This window comes from Zeus faber (genome assembly GCF_960531495.2).
Source record: "Zeus faber genome assembly, chromosome: 12".
Lineage (NCBI taxonomy): Eukaryota > Metazoa > Chordata > Actinopteri > Zeiformes > Zeidae > Zeus > Zeus faber.
In genome coordinates, this window is record NC_137196.1 from 18,855,254 (window position 1) to 18,869,609 (window position 14,356).

General features: G+C 49.8%; 1 protein-coding gene across 1 annotated transcript; it reads left to right on the forward strand.

Moving 5' to 3' along the window:
- The first annotated feature begins 347 nt into the window (after positions 1–347).
- Positions 348–13,991, forward strand: emilin2a (elastin microfibril interfacer 2a). Its single transcript, XM_080011482.1, has 9 exons — positions 348–627; positions 1,681–1,806; positions 2,542–2,732; positions 2,917–4,848; positions 10,665–10,967; positions 11,717–11,764; positions 12,233–12,304; positions 12,528–12,668; positions 13,184–13,991. Exons 1-9 carry the CDS (start codon positions 503–505, stop codon positions 13,513–13,515), a joined length of 3,270 nt encoding a protein of 1,089 aa, XP_079867608.1. The 5' UTR covers positions 348–502; the 3' UTR covers positions 13,516–13,991.
- Positions 13,992–14,356: the final 365 nt, after the last annotated feature.

The window sequence follows — 14,356 nt, forward strand, 5'->3', positions numbered from 1 at the left end:
TTATTCCGTTTCGAATGTTCGTCTATATCGACAGTTTAGAGACCGCAACTAGCCGCGCTGGTCCATCAAAGTTCACCGCGGCTGCCTCTCACTTCTCGCGGTGGCGGGCCCCGCCGCCATCCGTGGAAACGTTACAGAGAGGAGTACGCGCAGTAATGCAAATACATTCAAGGGCTGTTTCTCATAAAGTGGACGCGCGGAAAATGATAAAATTTAGTTTCGCCCCCCCCCCCCCCCCCCCCCCACCCAACAAAATAAACTCACGGATTCCCACTTTAATAAACCGGTCAAATCAGAGGCCGTCGAGCCCCCGCGGCTCTCCAGATGGGAGGAGGCAGTTGGAGGAGGGAGCCGCTCCTCCGGTCTGGACCCTGAAAAAGTTGAGCCGAAGAGTTGGGAGTCTCACTGACTTCCCCCGCCGCAACACAGACATGTCATCGTAGCGTCCGAGTTTCCTCCGGAGTCATTTGCAACACTAGTTCTGAAGGAGTAACACGCAGAGATGGATTGGAAATGGACGCTGTTCACCTTGTTCCTGGAGTTGCAGTGTTGCTGCGGCTCTCCCTCCTCTTACGGCTTATTCCAGGGATCCCCACACGCCGCAGCGGTGCACAGACACAGGAATAGGTGAGGAACTTTGTATTTGTATTTGTGTCTATATTTTTTTCCGTTTTCTTTGCTTAAGACCCATGCAGTGCTCATGGACTTTTGTGGAAACGCGAAATAAATCTCCTTTTATGCGCAATGCCATTGCTTTTATTTATTTATTTATTAGTTTTATTTGTTATTTTCTTAAGTGTTGTGTTGTGCAGTGGGGTGGAATGGAAATATTTTTAACTTTCGGACTTGATTATGGTAACAAAGTTTGAGTCAAATCGAGTTTTGCTTGAGGCCGAAGATAGCCCTCTCACTCATGCAAATGTGGGTGGAGGTCCTATATTAAGGGTGCTTTATCAGCCTGCGACTAAATATGGCCCTAGTCTGATAGCTTTTCCAAATTTGATAAGATTCAAGTGGTGGTGGAAGAAGTTCTCAGACGTTTCACTTGAGTAAAACACACACACAGGCACGCACGCGCACACACACACACACACACACACACACACACACACACACACACACACACAGTTATGCAGTATATGTATATAAAACTGTAATGCTTATAACTAATATATAACTATAAAGGTTCTTAAAGTGCTATTGTGTAGTTTTTTCATGCAAATCCTAATTACAATTTACAAATTAAATTGCACTGGTGGTTTCAGTCATTTACTGGGATATGGACCTAATAAATAATTGATGAGCAATCCGTATAAGCAGTTTGATAGATCCAGTCCCTGACTGAAATGAGTAAATAAAGTTTGGACTAAATGAATGTGTTAGTACAGTAAAAAGTATGGATATTTGCTTTGGACTGTAATGAAGTCTGTAAAAGTCTCGGAAATTGTCTATACTTCAGTACAGTGACAAAGCACTTGTACTTTTCCACCACTGGATTCAACCAACAGCGGAACAGTGGAAGTGCCAGTGAATATTTACAGCAGATCTAAAATGGCCAAACGGAAATCTATAAATGACTTCCACTGTTTTGAAAAACAAACGCCTGCCAAAGTTGCACGCCCATTAATGTCGGCCCCATCTCACTGATTGGACTAATAGGGAATCCATCTTTCCTCCCAGGAACTGGTGTGCGTATGTGGTGCAGAGGAACGTGAGCTGCTCGGTCCAGGGCGGCGTGGAGAGTTTTGAGGAGGCCCTGGAGGCCCCGTGTCCCGCCTATCAGCCTGACTGCGAGCAACAAGTGATGTAAGCATCTCCCGTGCGTCGTCGTGTTTATGCTGGGGCCAGATTGCGACACCCTAACTTGTCAATAGCATTTAGTCAATGGTTTCGCTCAGGCTGATCGATCAGATTCTTCCTCCCGTGACGTGATAGTTTGTCAACACTTTCGGCCTGAATATCTACAGCCTTCCTCAGGAGACCTCGCAGGTTTCAGTGCTTTGAGCTGCCAAGTGATTATTATCACTTTTCTAGCTGGAAGTGGCAAGTTGTTTATTTTTCTGCTGATGAGCGATTTAACGGGAGGATCGGCGAGATCAGCGATGTGACATTGGAGAAAACCAACCTCAGTCCTGTCGGTCCTTCTATGAGTTAGGATAGCATGTACCCCTCTAAAAAGGGTCCCTAAAGTCACCCTTGTAAAGACGATGATCGTTTTTGAGCAAAATTACCCTTCCAGATGTTTTGCTTGACACGAACCCTGACTTAGGGGAAATGATGTCAGCTATTGTTTGCTTGGGAGGCTTTTGGCTCAGTCAGAAAGTTGAAATTTTCCTAGTGAAGGGTTGCAGATTTAGAAACACATTTCGAAAGCAAAACTAAGAAATGCCTTGCGATTATTGTCCCTTCATTGGTAATACCAACGATTAAACACTATGTTTTCCACAGGTAACAAATATCGTATACATTTATTCAGATTTTCAACATTTCTTTTCTATTCGAGATTCTCAAAAATCGGACTGAACTTGCATATCTTGACAGGCACAGAACGCGGTTTCGGCCGATCTACAAGATCGCCTTCAAGACAGTCACACAGCTAGAGTGGAGGTGCTGCCCTGGTCACCAAGGTCCAGACTGTAAAGACATGAAACCATCCAGCAACCAACAGACTTTGCAAGGAACACAACCGTACTTCCCACCAAACGGTGGATACGACACCAGGCACACACAGAGTAAGATAAAAGTATCTGTGATTCAAATTAAATGCGTGATTACGTATGAATTTTTCCATTAATATTACGTTTCTCATGTTTTGAGACTGAAAGGTTCCCTTTTATAAATAAATAACCGAGTAAATCCCACTTGTTAAGAAGTTACAAAAAAAAAACCCCAAAAACTCTCATTCTGTTACTGTAGGGCCGGAGCGGAGAGAGACAGGTCACCATGAAACCAGGCATGGAGGTACAGACAAGGGGCACCTACTGGAGGGTGAGGTTCAGCGCCTCTCTCAAACCGTCCTGGATCTCCAGGCTGCACTGACAGCGCTCACCGCCAACCTACGCACGGATCTGCAGGAGGACACCAATAAGATGCTGGTCACTCTGCTCAACAACCTGCGGCCGCCCAACAGCGCCACAGAAACGGGCCCGGAGGAGAGCCCGGCGGTGCTCGACGGTCACCAGGCCACCAGAGAAGGCGTGCATGTAGACAGAGGCGTAGAAAAGATGGTGGCCCAGCTGGATGACATGAGCAACGCTCTGAAAAGCAAGGACGAGGCTTTCGAAGAACTGAAGGGAATGGTGACGAGCCACGAGGGGCAGATCCAGCTCTTGATGGATGCGTCACAGTCTCAGCCACCCGCCATGGTGGAAAGCAGCTCTCAGCCCGACCTCGACATCCTCCAGACCTACATCGACGGCAAATTTGAGAAGCTTAAGAAAGAGCTCCATCAAAATGTGGAGGATCGGATGGCCAAGCTGCAGAGTTCCTGCGACGAGTGTCACGACCAAGGCCTGGCCAGCATGACTAAGTTGGTAGACTTAAAGGAAGAAGACCTGAGGAAGGAAATCCGGGCGCTGCGCTTGGACATGGCAGCGGCCGATGGACCCGTGCGCACTCAACGGCAGACCGAGCCGTCCAAACAGGAAGAGGATTGCAAGGACCACAAAGATTTGTGGCGCGAAATTGACCGGGTCGCGGAGGCCCACCGCGTCTTGAATGTCCGTATCGACAACGAGCTTGCTTACCTGTCCGCACCTTCCCCGGATGAAGACTACCGTCCACTAATTGAGGAGCTGGAGGCGCGCATAAACGTCACGGAACAAAACGCGGAGGTTCACTGCTTCTACATAGAAGAAAAATTGACCCGAGCGATGGCAGACGAAGCGAAAGGGGTTCGGCAGTTGCTGGATGAGCGTTTTAACAATATGGAGGACCAGTTCACCAACATGCTGGTGGAAATGAGCAACAACTCATTCCCTGGAATGTTTGGTGACTCTGTCGATGCTATCCAGGCCGAGGTCAACAACAACAAATTCCTCCTTCAGGGCTTGGATGATAAGTTAAATACTGTTGGGGAGTTGTGCTCTGCCGGATGCTCCAGTTCCGATGTGGCCATCCGTACAAGCAGTTCGGCCCCCTCGCCCGGTCGTCTCGAACACATTGTGAAGGACTTGGAACAGCTCAGGAACAACGTAGATGTTCTCCACACGGATGTCGGCGACAACTCAGACAAGCTCAGGAACCTAGAGGGCATCATTGAAGGGCAGTCCGCGGGATATCAAAGTAGTTCCAAGACCATGGAGGATTTCCAGAATGGATTAATTAATCTCCAAGATAATGTAATTGGTCTGGCTGGGGCTGTTAAAGGGTTGGGTGACTCCATGGGAAAATACAGCCAGGATATTCACAAAATAAACTACACATGCTGCCAGGCAGGGCAGATCGGCACCGGTGCCCCAGTGAGGGAGCACGGGGCAAACGTAGCCTCCGACCAAGTGGAAGAACTAAGGCGCAGGCTTGATACGCTCAGCACCCAATTATCATCGGAACTGAGTGGCTGTAAAGAGAACACTCAGCGTGTTGCAAATGACATTTCCATTGTAGACGGACGTGTGACCAGACTCGAAAAGGTGCGCGGAGGGCAGGACGAGGGCAAAATGAAAGAACTCCAGGACGGGCTGGACGGACACGTTGCCCGCCTCTGGGACTCCGTCCGCAGGATGAACGACACCTTGGGTAATCACAGCGAGGGCATTAGCTCAGTGCAGAATTCCCTGCAGAGTGTCCAGACGCAGCTTTCTGCAATGACGAGACACGCCCTCAAAGATGCCACTGCCAAACAGCCAGGTGAGCTATTTTTTATTTACATCATTGTCAATTTAGGGAAATCTGCTTATACAAAATAACGGAAAATCAAAGGGTCTCTTCGATTTTTTTGCTTATGATTTTCAAATTTTTGGTGAATAATTCCGCTAAAGTCATGATTGTCAATACTTCTTTGAGCAGTGTATGGTTTTATTTAGTGCCATAATTCAACAAATGTACTTATTTGATCCTAGGGGGTTATCTTTTACCCAATAATGACATATAGATCATGGTACATTTACACAGCAACACATTCAATAAAAGGCAATAGTTGGTTGCTAGTTTTCATAGCGTTTGCCCATTTTAGTGATTGGATAAGCGTGGCAAATGATAATCTGGGAACCAGAACAATCTGCAGCTCATGTTTCATTCGCTCTGCAGAATACGTCTAGCCACCCTCCCATTGAAACTGATTTCCACCCGACTTTGCCAGGGTCGGGCCAATCACAACCGTTTATCTAATATGGGGCGGCTTTGATACGATGGCGATACGGAGGTCAGCCGTTGAGGCACTTTACCAAGACGGCTGCTGGCTGATGTGGAACGGTCTGTTGAATTCGCAATCACGACAGTATTAAACGAACTGGACGGTACGTTTTCTCAAAAAAAAAAAAAAACTTTTGTTGATAAGAAAGATGTGTTTGCCGTACTTCCGACAGGATTTGGTGAAAGTATAATTTACCAACTCACTGCTCTGATTGGTTATAGGTCTATCATATGCTCTGATTGGTTGTTGGTCTATCCAATGCTCTGATTGGTTGTTGGTCTCTACAATGCTCTCATTGGTTGTAGGTCTATCCAATGCTCTGATTGGTTGTAGGTCTATACAATTGCGTCCAGAGGCATGTTGGTCTGCGCCCGTTAGTAACGCCCCTTGGAAATCGAAAACGAACGGAGAGGTTCCAGACAAACAGGCATTTGTGAATAAGGTCTGGCGATGCCAGGGGAGGCAAAGGATGCGGGGGAGGCTGAATTAAGATAGTAGCGATACAGAAGAAGACCAGAAGATAGCCTGTATTGACGTCCTCCTCAACTTCCTGATTCTGAATTTATTCTTTGTGGGAAAAAAAACATCTGTATAAACACAAACTATGATTGAGCCATGAAACTCAAAACACATGCGACATATGCGACTGCGACCTAATAGCCAAAGGCGCACGCATCCAGCTCGGGACTGGGGTTTCGCGGGCGCTCTTTTTTTTTTTTTTTTTTTTTTTTTTTTTGGAGGGCGAAAGGAATCCATGTTACATATGTCCCGGCGGCATCTCCAGGAGGAGTGCAGTGAGTTCACAGCAGGAAAACACTGCAGCAGAGAGATGGACGGCCTCTCTGGATATTGTGTTTAACTGCAACCCCCCTCCGCTCTCAGGCCACCTTCAGTAATAATTTACTTTCACTGTTTTGTGCCTCATTGCTTCCATGTGCCGTAGTGTTTGCGCCACAAGAGATAGGACGGACAGGGCAACAATTCAATATAACTGCTTATCGTCTTTCAGCGTAATCGTATCGGCATTAAACCACCGAGATTGGGTATAATGCATTATACTGTGATGAATCTCGGCTGAACTACAGGTTTCTAATAAATAAGCAGATATCATTTATGAGTCATTGATAGATACAGAATTCCTTGTTATGATCATGATAACCCAGTCTTCCCTAAAACCAAGCCTCAGCCAAGCATGTAGCCAAGCCCTCCCCATTGCGGAGTATTCCCCTTTCCCCTATTCATGCTTTTATGGACCAATGATTTGGGCGTAGCTCTTCTTTTACACACCACGGCCTAGTTTTACCACACATAACGGAGAATTCGATCGATCACACGCACTGGAAATGCACACAAACACACAGATCAGAGCCGCAGACATGTACAAAAACACACGCGCGCGCACACATCTCCACTATCCCATTACAGCCCTCCCCGCACGCACACACGGACCCAGACGCTGACACACACACACACACACACACACACACACACACACACGCCCACACACACATACATCATAGCCCAACCAACCCCGCGAAACAAACGTACATGCAACCAGCCTCCTGAGATTCCCGTGGGGTGACCTCAGCCTGATGTGTGGAGTCTGGTCCTCATTAAGGAACCTGACTCACTGCTGGAGCCGCTCTTGATGGAGAGGGGAGAAGCAGGCGGCTCCCACACCCAGGACCAGATGCTCCGACTGCCCTCAGCTGTGATGTCACGAGAGGGGCCCCCTCATCCCCGCGTGCCTCCCTCTCCCCGAAAAGCACAAGAAGATTGTCGTCAAAAGCACGGAATGGAGGAGCCGGGGGAAAGAAGGGGTGGCTTAGTTGGCTGAAAAGGGCCAAAAACGGGCTCTCCCACGTGAACCCAAAACACGGACAAAAATTGTTTCGAGATAACCGTAGCTGATTTCATTACCGTACAAGGGGCTTATGCGGAGAGCCAACTCCTGGAATAGAAGTAGCTCACAAGGGAGTACATATGCGATCATCAATATTTGTGGAGTTTTCTTTGGATGCGTCGAATCACCGGTCGTAGAGATCATCGCCAGCTAATCAGCACTCAGAAAGTCGTAAGAAGGTTTCCGTCGGGTGAGCCTGCGGAAGGATCGTCAACGCCAGCCCCTGGCGGCAGCGGCAGCGGGCCGCCGGCGGTCACCAGAACCGCCACACTGAGGGGACGGTGGTCGGCTGGAAGTCACGTGGCCTAAACCCACACAAGGGGGGCTGGGAGGGAGGGTACTTGTTCGAGGTAGAGTCAGCTTAATACTCTATATTTGTATATTAGTTTTGTGTGAAGACGGCGAGAAAGAGTCTCAGTCCTCTGGGTGTGGCTGACAAAGCAGCCGTCGGTATTTCCCTTCCACGACGGACCCAATGTTCTCGCCGGTGTCGCACGAGGGCCCTCGGGACTCTGCAAACGCATCAAGTGTCGGTAATAAAATCCCGAAAAGGGATTTCCGCCCGGATCGCCGCCGCCTTACTCACCGCGACGGGGCGGAGCGGCCGAGGGTTCGGCTCAGCCCCGTTGTTGGCACCGACTCCTCCTCCGACGGCGGTGGCAGCAGCAGCAGCAGCTGCGAAACCGCGAGAGGAGGGTCATCCACCGCAGCTCTCCGACGGGGGGGGGGGGGGGTCATGGCAAATTTATTATGAATTTGTCGCCTTACATGGTTGAAATAGATGGAATTATGTTTGAGTGCCAAGACTTTTTTTTTTTTTTTTTTTTTCTCTCTCGTCGCCCCCACCCCTGGCCCCCCAAAAACAGAAATATTAGAAAGCGAGTTGATCCTTCGTCCTGGGCTTCAGCGGTTTGTCGCACATCCGATCCCCGGCAGCAGATGTGATGTGCGAAGCCGTTGCTGTTGCTGCACTGTTTTACTAACCTTCCTTTTTAGGAAGGTCATCTTGTTCTCGCTGCCCGTCTCTCTCTCCCTCTCTCTGTTTCTCCCTCATCTATCTCGCTCGCTCAAAATTGTTTGGTTGCATTTATTTCAAGGTCAGCCCCCGAGGGAGGGAAGGAAAAAAAAAAAAGTTTTTTTTTTTGTGCAGTCGTGTTTGAGGAAGGATAAAACGGCTGCTTTGATTTCACGGATCAATACTCGGCGATTGATCGTCCTCGCCGGGCGCGGGCCGGCGAAAAAATTAAACCGTCTGATAAGGATCGGACAGTGCGACCCGAACTTCAAAGAGCGCAGACTTTTGAGTGGTCTCCGAGCCGGGTGGTTAGCGCCAGGGGCCGCGCCAGCGTCGACTCACTTCAGTCGCAATAAGGAATTGATATTTTCTCAGGCAAACCCTCTCAGACTTTCAACAACACGCCCTTTGGAAAAATCCTGAAGGGCTCAGGTGCGGGTGAGTCCCCAAGAACCATCTAGGAGCCCATCTGGAAGCCTTCAGAGAGCAAACACACACGCACACACACACACACACGCACACACGCACGCTTATGCATGCACACACACACACACACACACACACGCACGCATGCACACAGGCACACACAAACACACACGCACACACACACACACACACACACACACAGGGAAGGTCACTCAGGTCTACCTCTCACTCAGCTTGAACCTCCCATCATTACCGGCGAGAGGAGAGCAGGTTGTGGTCAGAGAATTTCCGAATTCAAGCCCCCGATTGTTTTCCACCGTGTGCCGGCGGGGAGTGGCGTTCCCATGCTCCCAGATTCCCGACGCCAACGGGAGGAACGGGGGGGGGGGGGGGGAATGTTTTCGACCGCGCGTAATGCATTGTCGCGCGTGGACGTAACCGCCCCCCCGCCCGTCTGGCCCCCACCCCCGACACCTTTTTCCGACGACTCCCCGCCGCTCTGCTTGGCTTGGCCGAGGCGTGGCCCCAGAAGCTCCTCGGCCCTTAACACCACGCAGGCTCCCTCGCCCCACCGATCCGGGGGGAGATTCGGGCAGTGACTCAGACCTGGTTAGCGAGCGCTGACATCTGGTTTCGGTGATGCATGGTTACACCACTACCCCTTGTGTGTGTGTGCGTGCGTGCGTGTCTGTGTCTTGAGACGTTGCGGCTGCCCCTCATTGAGACACAGATGGAGTGCTCATGGGAAATATGCACTCCACGCAGGCCGCGTTACTGCAGGGGGGGGGGGGGGGGGGGGCGGGGTATGGGGAGGAAATTAACAAGAGATTTGTGATTATCTCAGTGCGACAGGATCGCTCGGCTTCAATTTGTTTTTTATTGGAAGTGGGGTTTTTTTGGGGGGAGGTTTGCGGTGTACGTTGCGGTCAGGAGGAGGGACGCTGTTTTGGGGGCCGATGGTTCTGTTATTTGATGAGGGGAGGAGCGGGCTCCCAGGCGGAGGGCGGAAAAAAAATTTTGTTCGTGCGCCGCGCCCGTAACGTTCAGTTTTATTTCACTCGAACCATAATTTGCGTTGTTTATGTGTCATTAACTATTGTTATTTCTCAATATTTCGACATGCACTCCGTTCTGCCGCTCCATCACCTTCGCCAGCTCCTGCTAATGAAACAGACTTCAAATTTGATTTGTGAGTTTGTTATTAACTAACCGCCGTGGCGGCGCCATTTCGCATTATATTTGCACCGCCGAGATGTTGATTTAAATGCAAATGCGAAACGCCCAAATAAAAGCTCCGGAACAAAGAAAAGATAAGGTACAAAAATCCCCTGTTATTTACCCGACGATGCAGTGTGATAGCATCAGCGCGGCGGCGGAGGGAGGAGAGAAGCGGGGGCCCTGATGTTATTTGTTATCTGCCCCGGGGGGACGGCATCTGGGCGTCACTACGCGCACCTCCAGCCCCGGCTGATCTCTGAGCCTCCAGGCATGCTGTGATGGCGATGTCGGGTGGTGGTGGTGGTGGCGGCGGGGGGTCCTCATCGGCCCTAAATGCACCCACCGCCCACTTTGCGTTTTCCTAAACGTTAATAATGTCAGCAGTTAAAAATTAAAACCTGCTCAAAGTCGCAGCGAGAGGCCAAGCCTAATTTGGACCCACAACGTAATATAAGCCATTAACAGGGAAATTAATTGAGGGGGTGGGGGCGAAGGGCGGGGAGCGGGGGTGGGGGTTGAGACGTGGCCTGAATGGGAGGACGCGCGACAGTGAGGGGCTTCATGGGAAGTCATTAATTTGCAGCGCCGGGCCTCGTCGGTGTTTCCCGTCGGCCGGCGCCGCGCCCATGGTTACGCCAAGGAAGCGTTTACTGGTACTGGTACGTTTACTCTCCCACAGGATGACAAAGCCCCCGAATTGATGTAACCCTGCGCTTCTCTCTCACCCGGCCCCTCCTCTCCCCCCCAAGGCATAACCCTGAAACCGGACAGGCCTGGCTCCGTGCCCAGGCTGGCGCACATCCCCCAGATCCACATTCCGCTCATCATCCCTCACCAGCCGCCGCCCCGGCAGCCCGGCAGCCCCCGGCAGCCCGGCAGCCCCCGGCAGCCCAGCGCACCTGCCCGCCAGCCGGACCAGCCCCCGGTCTCCAGGAGGCCCGTGATGGAGACGGGCGAGGCCGGCCCCCCCGGGTACCTGCGCAGGGTCACCGTGCGCAGGGGCTCCGAGGACTCGTCGTCCACGCCCGTCCAGGGCTTTGCCGGAGCGCCGGGTACGTAACCGAGTCGCCGATTTGACGATTTGACGATCTGACGATTTGACGATCTGACGCGTTTCTAGGCCCCGTGGTTTTTCAACCTGGGGTCCGGGGACCCGCCGGGGACCCTCCCAAGAGGCTCCCGGGGGCCCCCAGCAAGTTTAGACTCTAAATCGCTAAATGATCAGGCACTGAATCATATCTAACGATACAAATCTTTTTGAGATCAGTGGTAACATTACCCCGTGTTTACGTATCGGAATCAGATCTCGATTTATAACAAGGATTAAGATGAATCTATTTCGATCTATTAAGATCTATTCAAGTAAAATTTTCTAGGTATGTGAGAGAAACCTTTTCAACATGAAGGACTACAGCGGTCTGGATGTAAACAGACGGAACCCAAAGTGTTCCAGACGGCCAAATGAAAACCGCATTTACGTATTTCCAGATTATGATTCACCCCTTACTTTAATATCCTGAACACACACACACACACACACACACACACACACACACACACACAGTTTAGATGTGTAGTCTTTAATCAAAAGGACCAAACAAATTGACCTGAAGCACCCGAGGGCTTGGCTTGTGACTGAAACCCAGGCTTTGCGCAGACGTTTGTTTGTTTTGTTTCACCGACGCGTGACGCTCAGCGGCCGCCCGCGGCGTGTTTCCTGAAGAAAAGAATAATAATAATAATAATAATAATACATTTTAAAAAGACGATGACGCCACTTTTCCTCACTTCGTTCCCGCAGGCCACCCCCCCGTGCGGCCGGCGTCATTCAGATCCCACATCAACGCAGGTACACACTCCTTTCTTCCTCCTAATGAGCGTCTCCGGCGCCGCTCAGCCGTTTCCCGTCCGCTGTCAGGTGGGAATGGCTGTGAAGATGTTACGAGCCGGGGGGGGGGGCCGGGCCCCGGGGTCACGCTTTAGCTCCGGTGCCTCAGAACCCGAACATGTATTTTAAAATCCAGACGACTAGCACACCTGACTGCACCGTTCTTTATCAATGGTGTCACACACACACACACACACACACACACACACACACACTCTCTAGTGCAAAGCTATGCAGCTCGCGACACCTGCCAGGAGATTTTAATGAATGAACGGAGAATCTGCAATGCAAATATCACACCAGTGATCTCCGTGGACACCTTTTTAAAAATATATGTGTCGGCCCTTCCGTCTCACCTCAAGCCGGAGAGGTTGCTGTGATCTGTAGAATCAACCCCTCACCTCTCCCTTACCTCCCTTCCTCTCGTAGCTCCGGTGGCGGCCGCTGCGGCGGTGAAGGTTCCCTGGAGCCCGGTTTACCAAGCCCCGGTTCTGTCCACAGGTACAGCGTCTACATCGATTAAGAAAAGTGTGGTAGATGTAGTTCAGCGTGAAACGCCCCTCTGCTGTCAACTACGACGCAGAGTTAGGATTTATAGAGGGTGTCAAGGCAAGTCAATTGAGAAGCCTCCTTCCGAGAGCTTACCGTGGCTTATTACTACTGAACACTGTGAAGTTGTGAGCATCATCGGGGGGGGATTTCTAACCCTGACCCTCTGCTCCAGCGTCGCTCGACAGCAGCGCTCTGGCCGACCCCTTCTCCTTCTCCGCCGGGCTGACTCTGCAGCCGTTCTTTGGCGAGTTCGGCACCATCCGCTTTAACAGAGTTCTGGTCAACGACGGGGGGCACTACAGCCCAAGCACAGGTAAGTAGTTCATTTATCGTGGCATCAACAACAATAGGTAATTATAAAGTTACAAAAAAAAAAAGGGAATAAATTGGCAATGTGCAATGTAAATATATACACAATTCAATTTGTACATATACTGTGCGTATCAGGATGGAAAACAAAACGGTTGCAATATAATATACACAGTATTTCAGGAGATGAGTGATTAGTGTTTTAAGATGTAGCAGTGTTTACGATATAATATATAGTTATCAATAATAAATACTATAATAATAAAGGAATAAGAATAAACTGAAAAATGTGGCAATATGCAAGAAATTTAAAAACTAAATTAAATAAAAATGGAACAAAATGGCAGTATACAAAAAATCTAGAGAATACAATAAATAGAATAAACAATCTATAATAACCTTATAATCATCGAATCTGATTCTGATCATCTTCCTTATTGTGGTATTTTAAACACCTAGGCAGATATTGCGAAATTCCTGTGAAAAAAAAAAAAAATCATCCCAATCATCCCTCCACAGGACTCTTCACCGTCCCCGTGGACGGCCGCTACCTAGTCTCCGCTCAGCTGGCGGCCAGAGCGGGCGACCGCGTGGAGGCCGTGCTGTCCGTGTCCAACCGCAGCGTGCAGCGGCTGCAGAGCTCCGCCCGCCAGGGGGGTCCGACGGGAGGAGGCGGGGGCGGAGGCTGCGGCTGCGGAGGATCGGTGGCCTCCAGCGTCATCCTGCCGCTGAGGAAGGGAGACGTCGTGGGCCTGGTCAGGACTGGAGGCCGCCTGGCCACCAGCGAGGCCCGGGAGATCCTCTCCACCTTCAGCGCCATCTTCCTCTACGCCCCACACGCCAAGAGATAACCACCACCGGACTGGTCCGTTTCCCGTCCGACAGACTGGGGGAGGGGAGAGAAATTGACTTTGCTATTAGGCCTGCGTGTCAAGAGGGTGGTGGTGGAACGGCGATGGATTCCTCACGCCGCCATTTCCTGAGGTCGTCGTATCGCTCTGGTTTTCAATTTAGAGTTCTGGAAACGAGACGTGTTATGTGTTGCTTCTATTTCATAGTCTATATCATTTTCTACCTACTGTACTATTTGAGTGTCTTTGTATAAAAGGTTGTTTGTTTTTTTAAATTAACGAAACGTTATCTATTTTATTTTTCACAAAAACCACCTCAGAGTCGATTATTATTGTCAGTTATAAATGCGACACGGGGCGTCACATGCAATAATACGAATGAGCTTCTGTAGCCGCCCTCGATTTATCTCACTTTGTAATCTTACTCTTGAAACACGACGATTGATGATCAATAAAAATGACCAAAGAACGTTGAATGATTTGAAAAAGGAAAAAAAAACAAACGCGGTTGAGTTGCGTAACAGTGTGCTATTAATATTACACCCTCAGCTGGTCCAGCGTTGGAAACTGTATTTGGAAAGAGCGGATCAGAGGTTGAGCTTCATTTTTCATGTGTTGTGTAAAGTGGGTGTGTGGGTGAATTAAATGAACTTCTCCCTCCCCCCCGAGACTAAAATAAAATACTGGTATGGGAAAAATAAAGTCAAATAAAAAGCAGCAACTAATCACCAATGAAAAGACACAGGCGGTTGCATTTGGTTAGAAACTTTATTTAACACAAACATGACCACTAGCCACGCATTGGTAGCGTCATCAGGGCCAGCATTTTTTTTTCCTTTCT